This window comes from Nestor notabilis, unplaced genomic scaffold (assembly GCF_000696875.1).
Source record: "Nestor notabilis isolate BGI_N333 unplaced genomic scaffold, ASM69687v1 scaffold10270, whole genome shotgun sequence".
Taxonomy (NCBI): domain Eukaryota; kingdom Metazoa; phylum Chordata; class Aves; order Psittaciformes; family Psittacidae; genus Nestor; species Nestor notabilis.
The window spans coordinates 32,330-42,210 of record NW_009909725.1 but is presented as its reverse complement, the minus strand read 5'-3'; the positions used below and the strand labels follow the sequence as shown (position 1 = coordinate 42,210).

Sequence of the window (9,881 nt, the reverse complement as noted above, 5' to 3'; positions counted from 1 at the left end):
GCTGCTCTGCAACAGGGAGCATGGCTCAGGAGGCAATGTGAAATGTTCTGCAAAAAACATTGTCACTTATAAAACTATTAGGACTCAGTGTGCTAATAGGGAGTCCTATGAAGAGGAAGCACTTGGAATAACGCACAGGGATGTGTGTAGCATAGTCCTTTCAAGCTTTTCTTACCATAAGTACTGCAGAGGTTCCCTCCCACCGGTCTCCCTGAAGGACTGTCCTTGGGAACAGAACTGCTGCCAGCAATCAATGCCACACAAACAGAAGCTTCACACCATGTCACAAATGTTGAGGTATTAAACCCAGATATTTCCTTTTTGTGAGTTGCTCCAGCCCTTGAATAGACCCCAGTTTTGTCTGATGTTGAAGTGCCCTTCACTGCCCATCCGTGTAACTCCTTGAACAACCAGAGAATGCTAAGTGACAGAAAGCAAAGTGACCCCTCTGTGCTTCAGCACAGAGACATCGAGGCATTTGCTCTTACAAAAATATTAGCACAAAGTTGGTCACTACCCAGACCAGGCGTGGGTTTATGGAAACAAAGTAAATCAGCTCTGCAGCATGCTTTGTTGGTATATTCAGCCTTCTCTCTCTATGTCAAGCTATAAAATTGCTGGGTCAAAGTAGAGCTGGGCCCGAGTCCAAACTTGCCCCAACTTGAGAGGAACTTGGATCCACATCCCAACTCTGGGACTTGGCTCTGCCTCTAAATCAAGCTCTTTCAATCTCTTAGGAAGAGTCAGACCCATGAATTACCCACTAAGTCACAGAAGGCAGCCAAAGCTGGCTGTTTCTGAACAAGTTTGCTCTGCCTGCCTTGCATTGCCAGTTAAGGAACCTAGGTGGATCCTTTGGTTAACCCTGGAAATCTTGGCCTTTGCTTTGGGAAGAAGCCATACATCATTCATCTGATATTTTAATTTCAAAATTATTTTTCTTCTCCTTCCTTTCCTCTGATCAGGTCAGTGAACTGAGACACCAGGAGATGGTAGAAGTCATCTCCAGCAGCCTTTGCTAGGAGCCTTGCTACACCTTACTGCATCACTTGGAAGCAAGGCAAGGGAAAGGCAGGAGGCACTGGAGAGAAGAGGCTTGTATGTTCTCTGGAGTGAACCTCCATGCTCTCTGCACTGCCAGGTGCTTGGGTTAAAGCAAGTTTCCCTGTCAGCCTGGATGGGCCACCACCAAATGGGTAGGAAGTGCTACAGGGATTGCCTGGCTCTTCCATGCCGTGGTGGTGCGAGGGTTTGAGGTTAAGCTTTCGCATAAGATATGAGCAGGAAACCACGCTCACACCCAGAGTGGTGAATTGACGTAAAAAGGAGACTGCAATTAAGAAATGAGATATGGGATGGATGAGGGTAGCAGGCCCCAGGGATCAATAGAGCTGTTCTGTGTTTGATTGAGGTCTTCTCTTTCAGACTTGTCTTCTGTGACTCCAAATCTTCATCCTCTGCCACCTTATTACTGTATTATTACTTGTTACAATAATGACGGAATGTCTCATTATTGCTGCTACCATCAATAACAGCAGCAGTTTATCAGCAGTGTTTATTAAGTTAAATTCCATGCCAACATATATCTTCCCCTCACAACACAATTTATATGTGATCTAAGATTGTAGTGGTAGAAGACAGAGAAAAATATATGTCATTTGAGTGTATTTCAGTGGTTCATTGACTTGTTTCAAATTAAGTCCCTTCAAAGAGGTTTAAAGTTTGGGTTCCTAAACTGAGCCCTTTTCCTGCTGCAAAAAACTGATTTTTGGTGTCTTCACACTTTCCGTTTGTTCTGTCAGTTTCTCCATGTCCACCAACTTCCCAGAATTGCCAAGCCACCATCCTAAACACTTCCCAACTTTTTCCTTTCTCTTTTTCCCCCATTACTTAGTTTGGTTTTGGAAGCATTGATAAGAATCCTGAATTGATAAAAAATCTCAGTGAAGACCTACTGGCAATTCCCAAATAAAGACTTTGTGAATCCTGCTTTGAAGGACTATGGTGTTTCCCCCTTTTTTTTCCTGCATGCTGTGAAGTGCTGTGTAATACACTGAAGTGAGCAGCTTATGACCCCATTCACAGGCAAAACACAGGATATTGTTTCCAAAATGCTTCTGTTTGTGCTAATAAGAAAAGCATTCCTTACTTGATTTCCGTTTGTCCTCCTGCTTTTCGGGCGATTTGAATCAGCTCTTTCCCATATCTCTCTTCTGCTTGTGCTCTGTTAAGAGGAAAAACTTAACTCAATTTCTCTTCGTGGTACCAGGATCACATTCACACAAACCTTGTAATCGCATTTGAGGTACAGAATGTGAGAAAAGCAATTTCTTTGCTTCCTCTATATCTCCTCAATCCCCATGCTATTTTTTACTTCTCAAATATTTGGGGTGAGCTATTTCTAGAAGAAATGAGGGAAAACAAAACCCATCGCCATGGCTTTGATTAATGTGGAGTGCTATGTACAACTCTGTCCCCAAAATGTTGGATTCCATTAGAATAAGAGGGGTGCAGAAGTGTAGTGAAGATGCTGTTTTGCAAAAGAAGCCAAAAAGAAGATAGCTGACTTGACCCATCAAAAAGAAGGCTGGGAGGGGACGGAAGTGTAGATTCTAAAGGATCCATTTGAGAGGTTGTGAATAGATGGGAGCAGGGAGTAGCAGGAACATTTGTAGCTGTTAGAAACATGAGGTGCAGCTTGAAAGAGCTGCAGTGGAGGCTGAGGGGGAAGGTGAGGCTGTGAGAGTTTTATGGAGGGATCAATATGATGCGATGTCCCACCTAATGGGGAACTGTAATTGGTGACTTAGGGAAGTGCTTCTTCCCCGAGTTCTTCCCTGAGCATTTCTATAGGTAATAAAGAAATACAAGTATTTCTTTGCTGTTCCCACTCCCCCAGCTCTGGAAGAAATTCCTATTCTCTGTTACTGCTTTTCTCCTGGGTGCCAGACCAGGGTGGAACCACGGTTTCAGTCTTTGAGTAGCTGCTAAGACCTACTGAATGGATAATGAACAGATAGCCTGGTGCTAGGACCTGGGGGTGGGGGGAGGTGGTTTTGGGTAAGTCCACTTCTCAAAAGGGGTTTCAAAGCATTTCAAACAGTTCTGAGCCTGAAACTTGGCATCTTAGAGAAACACACTCTTTGTTCGGAGAAGGCATTTCGATGTGGGTGCGAGGCCGTGCAACCCCACCGGCTTGTTCTTCACCCATCCTCCCGCTCAGCCACGCTACGCTCTGTTATTGCTATTTGCTGGGTTCCAGTGGTGTGGGGGCAGTTTTCTCAGCTTTCAACACGGCAGCTGTAGGACACGTCTCTGTTTGAGAACACGCAACTGCGCGTTCGGCTGTTCCTCGGCGCCTGGCGGCAGCGGGAGCCTTGCCTTGTAGCCAGCTCTACCAGTCCAATTTCACCGGTTTGCAACCACCTTCTGTGATTGCAGCCATCTTCCTGACCTGTGGCAGGCTCGTCCTGGCCACTTCCCCCCAGCACAAGGCATCTGTCAGGCTGGTGGAGTAGCAGTGCTGGTCGTACAGCAGCCTACGGTCACTATAGCCTGGAGTGGAGGTTATTCCTGGCCTCTGCCCGTGGCTCCCATGTGTCTTATGCTGCACGTGCAGTCAGTTAATTGCTGTCATCCTGTGCTAGAAAGTGCTGAGTTTTAGTGGGCTGTTCCTATGTCACTGCTTTGGGATTCCTTCTACAAGAATGGGGTGCAAAGTATAGTGACAGGCCACACAGAAGTACCACTTTATTTTCACTTTAGATGAATGAAATTTCATTGAAATGGAAATACACTCCAGAGACACAATGCTTCAGGAGTAAAATAGATTCGTTTTCTTCTGATTTTGATAACAAGAAACACAAGTGGCAGAGACTTTGCTTAGTGCCACTGGATGTGCAGAAATTAGAATAACCCCAGTGCTACTGTCCCACTCGGTTTGCTTGGGGCACACCATATCACAGGGAAAAAGCATGGCCAGCTCTTAAGCCAGTCCCAGCTCCTGCAAAACCCTTGGGCCAAATCTTCCTGAAACCTCAGGCATGGGTCAGAGGAGTTTGACAGGGGGCTGCTACCATCATTTCACATCTTGGTGCTGCCTTTGCTTCCACTACTCTTGCACACAGCTTCTGGGTTTCCCTGTCCCATGAATGACATGAGGACAAGCTGAAGCAAACATCCTGCAGGAATAAACTGGAAATGATACCTTCTTTCTGCAACTCAGTGCCCCCTGTCATTTCTCATTTTCCTCTTGCCCCAGCTTGCACGTACACGCACAAGCACATGCACGTTTGCACACCCACTTTAATGCTTCAGGGGTGTGCAAAAGTTCATGGAAACATTAGTTCTTGTGGCTTTCAGATCTGCAAGGTGACTGTACATGTATTTTTTCTTCTTTGTGGAAAGTCCTTTGTGCCTCCTCCACAAGGCAGGAAGAACCTTATCCTGTAACTTACAGAAACCTCTAGAATGCTTCATTAAAAAGCACAGGCGTATGCAACATCAGATGTGTGCTGCCATGCAGAGCCTTCCTGAAGCCTCCAATGTAGTTGTGATCTCAGTAAGTTAATGAGTCACAAACGAGCTGTTTTAAACAGTTGAAGCTAAGCTACCATGGGACAGATGTGTCTTCAGGACTGTGTGACATAAAATAAGCTTCCACTGGTGATTGAGAAAAGCAATTCAAATAGCTTCAGGTTTTGATGGGAGACTCTTCACACTCTGTGAAATACTCAACTTTCAGTTTGACAGGTCACATCCCCTTGAAAGTCCCTGTGTTTGAAAAGTAGCCTTCAGAAAACCAACCTACAACCAGATGGGGACAGCATGGGAAGAAGCAGCAGGCTGTGACTGCGGCAGACGGAGCGATATGCATAAGGAGACAGTTCTGAGATGAACGGCTGAGTATATAATCCGTATTGTGTGGTCTTCCTACAGGCCATGCATGAGTATGTGTGTGCCCCACACTACATGTTGGAACAGTTAAAGCCCAGCCACTTCAAAACAGAACCACATTTATTTTTCTAAGTAAGTACAAAAATGAATGGCAAAGGAGCAGCTGTGTAATATGTGTTTTCTCACCCACAAAAGTGTCAGCTGCCCACAGCTGCTGTTGAGAGGCACCCAAGCAGCATGTAAAGGATGGACATAAACTACAAGGATGTTATTTAAAGCCTGGTATGGTTGGTGAATGATGCAGGCTGTCTCGGGAAAGGCTTCTGTTAGCATCTTATATAGGCTTGTATTTGAAAAATGGCCCATTTTTGGTAGCTCCAGAAAACTGAAACAGTGCCTGTGGCAAGAGTGTGTTCAAAGAGAAGGAAAAAAATGCAAGTCATTTGCTCCCTGCGCAAGGGGAAACTCAGTAGTGCTACCCGGGGATGTGTGTGTGTGCTACTGTGTGATTCTGAACCAGTGAGACCTGCGTCCTAATGGAGCTCTGGGTTTCTGACTTTTTCAGCCTCCTCAGGTCTTTGGGATTCCTGTTTGCTGTCCTCGTCACAGGGCTTGGGCTGAAATCACTCAGGTTTTCCTATATAAACTAGTATCACTACCAAGTTCAGAACCAGCCTGCTATTCCTTTCCGGATGCCAAGCAGGACAGAAGCCAGAGGCTGTTCAGATGTTTTTCACTCTGATTCTCTAATTTTCTTACCTCTGCTTGAGCAGATCCTCCACATCTTTGCACATCTTCCTCCCATCCAACAGCCGCTGTACAAGCACCTCGTAGCCAGTGTGGAGGGTGAACTCCTTGCACTAAAGATGAAAGATAAAGAGTTGAGTTCATTTACGCACTCAGTTTGCAGATTTACCGGACACCTACAGCAAATGGGGCAAACTGGAAAATCCCAATGGATTGAGATTTGCTCAGAGCAACGGTAACTGGGGCAGGGCTAAGGGCACGGGTAGGGATGAGGTTTCTCCAAAGTGAAAATCTGCAAAAGTTTTTATTAAACCAAGTTTGGGTTTTAACACTGAAAAAGTAAAGTGGGTTGTGCATTTTGCTGTGTGGAAAGCAGCACTTGCTGTTCTTTTGGGGAAGTCACGTTTAGCTTTGGGTGTGGGTTCTTTGCAGAGCAGAGATGTATTAGTAGCTCTTAAGAACAACAGCTCCTCTTACATATGTTTTCTAAGAAGAACAGTTAGAGTCAACTCATGGGCACAGGACTCTCAGTAAGACAGTGACCTGCTGTGGCGGTGCGAGTGGAGAAGAGAAGGATGAGTATCAGTACACAGGGTAGTGGCTGAGCCACCCAGTCAGTGGTGGGCTGTTTTAATGGGAGGATTCAAAAAAGTTGGCATCTGGAGAACTTAGGAATGTGGATGTTGGATCTGCAGGAAATCAGAAGTCTGTATTTCTGAGATGCTCGCCTGTGAGTGCTGCTTCCCCTGCTTTTGCATTCACCACCCTATCTCCTGTGCAATACATGGGATTAGCTGTGCCTTTGGGTCCTCTTGCAGCCTGTCCTGCTCCACAACCCCACAGGGTAACTGGAGCCAGCCAAGGTGATCTGTGGTTTCCAGCCAGCCCCACGAGACAGGCAAGGCTACAGAGCTGGGTGGTGTTTGCTGCCTGCCACAAAGCCAGAGCTCCTAGCTCCTCCCAGGGCCACATTCCTGCGCCGTGTTCTAGGGCTGCAATCCCTCCCCATCACGTAGGTCCATGCGTCAGGCTTGTCCCTGTCAATGTGATCTATCAGAGCACACCCCAATGCTTCTCAGACAAAAACATCTGAGGAATGAGAAGAAAAACAATTAGCCTTGCACTTCTTTCGTTGTTTTCCCTACTTCCAGGTTGCACTGCAGCAGTGGTAAATCAGAGCCACAGCAAAGCCAGTGCTGCTGAGGAAACAGTGGGAGCCCAGAAAGGGAAGGGAATAAAGTTGAGACATGCTATGAGTGTGGCACTGGGAGAGGATTTCTGTGTTCTGCTCCTGGTCCTCCCACTGTCTCACAACAGGATCAGGACAAGCCATTTTTACTTTGAGAGCCCCAGTTAACCAGTGCATAGTGATAGTATTACTGAAAATGTAGTGGGGAATGTTATCTTGGCTTTATGTTAGAGCATTATGGTAAAATCATGGACTGTGTAACCATAAAGAGAATGAATATGTTCCTTCCCTCAGGCAGTTTATGTACAATATAAGTGCTTATATATGAACTGAATACAGTTTATACATCCATCCACTGTACCCTAAGCAGTTATCATTTAACAAATACACTAGTTTATTGCTTTCCACCATGACTGTGAAGAAAAGAGCTGTTCAACTTTTAGGACTTGGGAAGGATCCTTTGTCAAGCAGCAGTTGGACACTTTTGTCCGTGCCTTTGCTTCCTTATTGCTGGGACTAAGAGGAATAGAACAAGCTCTGGAGACAAATGGCAGTGGCTGATGGCAACCTTGGTGCTGCTCACCCAGGCCCCAGGGCTTCTGTGGAGATTTGCAGCCCTGGGCTGCTTCAAGAGACAGGATCAGTTTCTGCAGAACACCTTTGTAAACCTGCAGGTTGTGGTAACATTTCCAGTGCTACCATGCTTGAAAGCAGTAATTCCTTCTTCCCTAATGGACACGCTTATCACAAGCAATGGGGAGAAAGGAAAGACAGTAGGATAGTGATTCACAAGAGACATAGACAAATTCCTCCACTAGCAAAGTGTCTGTGCTGCAGAGCCCGACAAGATGATAATGTAGATAAAAGAGTACAGAAAGAGTGCAATGGATCCACTGTTACCACTGTTGCCAGTGCAGGAAAATAAAAGACGCCACATGCTCATCTGATGCATATGATCATCCCTTAAGAAACAGGATCTCAAAACCAAAACATCAGTTTTCCTAATGTTTCCAAGGGCAGGTTACACACACATCCCAGGGAGGGATCCTGCTGTGAAATAAATGAGAAGAAGCAAGGGTTTCCCGTTCATAGAGCAAAGTAGGAAAGGTTCTTGACAATACCCTGGCAATGGGCATGTCAATTCCCCCCTCTCCCTTTTTCTTCCTTTGAGGCAATCCCAATGGCAGAAGGCACTGCTGCAGTAAAACACCCCCATAGATTGCTTCCTCTGTCTGGCAGGAACCGCTTTGGTCCCATTCTCCACACCCATCTCACAGCCCAAACGTTTGGATGGTGTATTTCCAGGTGCAATTCGCTACATCCCACAGCTGTGCACACAGCTTCGTGTCCCAGAAACGCTGCCCAGGGATAAGTGCAGTATCGTATGGCCTTGTATCACCCCAGCAGTCAGGCATCCTGCCATGAGCAACAACCGAGAGGATAAGCACACTGTGAAGTAACTCTGCCATTTCTGGTCAACATCTCTCTTTGTTTAGTAAATGCTAAAACTCACTTGCAGCACATGTAACAAAATACTCTCACAGTCTGCATTAAGGCATCCTTTGTAAGCTACACTGCCCTCGGTAGCACAGCAGTGCAGTCTTCTTGGAGCTCTGCAAACAGGCTTACCTCCAGGATGTGCACTGGCATTTTCACTGGCACTAATGCAAAGGGAACGGGTTACTGCTGCTCCCCAGTGCCCACCACAGATTCTCTGCTCCATCTTTTTGCCTTCCTACTTCCTGACTTCAATGAATTTAGAAATGCAAAAGCCAGATTTTACTTATTGTTTTACTTATTGTAAATACTTATTGTATTACTTATTGTAATACAACATTGTATTACTTATTGTAATACAATTGTGTAGTAATACTTATTGTATTACTATAGGAATATTTTAGCCCTTTAATGTACGTAGAAAGATACTTGTTTGAATGTGAAATCTGTAATAGCACTTGCTCATTCCTAGATCGCAGCCTTTCTACCAAGCAGAGGATGGGAGTAGTGTTCTCACTGCTCATTCTGTGCCGTTGTGTGCACGTGTGCATGCCAAGCGCAAACAGGCAGTGCCTTACTCAACAGTTTTGCTTTGTCTGTTGCCTGCTGACACGAGTAAGACTTGGACTTGTTAAGAATGGAGCCACTGCAGCCACATCTAAAGGAGAGCTGAAATCTCCTCTGATGGAGATAGCAGTTCCTGCTTGTTAGATTCATCTGGGTTTTGTCCCTATGGCTGACCCCTGTAAAGAGATTTGGCTCCAGCCAGGTCTAAAAAGGACTTCATACCACAGGTACTCATTTAATCTTCCTTCATTTTGGGGGGATCCATCTCAAATTTGCTTTATTGTCCTCACTATGTGTTCCTGAAGAACATGTAAACCCTATCTCAGAAACCACAGCATCTGCACCCTAAACCAGGACTGCCTCAGCCTCCCGAGCAGCAGATCTGGCTGTGGTCTAACTAGCATGTGCAACTGGCACCGCACAGGTTACAGCAAGGAGGGAGAGGAAACACAGACAGTTGACAGCCCAGAATTAGATAAGTTTAAGCTGCTCTGGTCATTCACCCTGTGACATTGCCTCTTAATTCCCAACCACAGTGCAGCCATAAATCATTTAAGCCTCCATTTACTTACACAAACATTTCCCTTTTATTGCAACGGCTTTTTTTGTTCTTTTTCCATGTGTTGTACAACTGCATCCTCTCTCAGCCTCTCCCTGAACCCAAACAAACCTCCTGCATCCTTTCTGAGATACTGGTTCTTCATTCCATCGATTCCCATGTGTTCCTATAGTACCTGTTCGAGGCTGAGTAAGTCCCTGCTGGACAAGGTTGATACTCCACTATTGCAGAGAAGGCTAACTGATGCTTTGTACCGTGGCATTAATGTCTGCTGCCTAAGAAACACTTCTGGTCCACCAGAGGATTGGATTTGCTTTCTTCCACTACCAAATCATACCAGTGGCACCTAACCGAGCTACAATCTATCGATGTACCTCCATTTTCTCCTCTCCTGCAATTTTACTTACTGAGGTCCCAGAGGGTATT

At 45.6% G+C, this 9,881-nt stretch overlaps 1 protein-coding gene across 1 annotated transcript in view; it reads right to left on the bottom strand.

Moving 5' to 3' along the window:
- PSTPIP1 (proline-serine-threonine phosphatase interacting protein 1) overlaps positions 1-8,482 on the bottom strand; it is a 35,688-nt gene extending 27,206 nt beyond the window's left edge. Inside the window, exons 1-3 of the mRNA XM_010020613.1 lie at positions 8,462-8,482; positions 5,656-5,756; positions 2,150-2,224 (exon numbers count right to left, since the gene is read on the bottom strand). Coding sequence (XP_010018915.1) covers positions 2,150-2,224; positions 5,656-5,756; positions 8,462-8,482 — 197 coding nt within the window. The remainder of the gene's footprint in view (positions 1-2,149; positions 2,225-5,655; positions 5,757-8,461) is intronic.
- Positions 8,483-9,881: the final 1,399 nt, after the last annotated feature.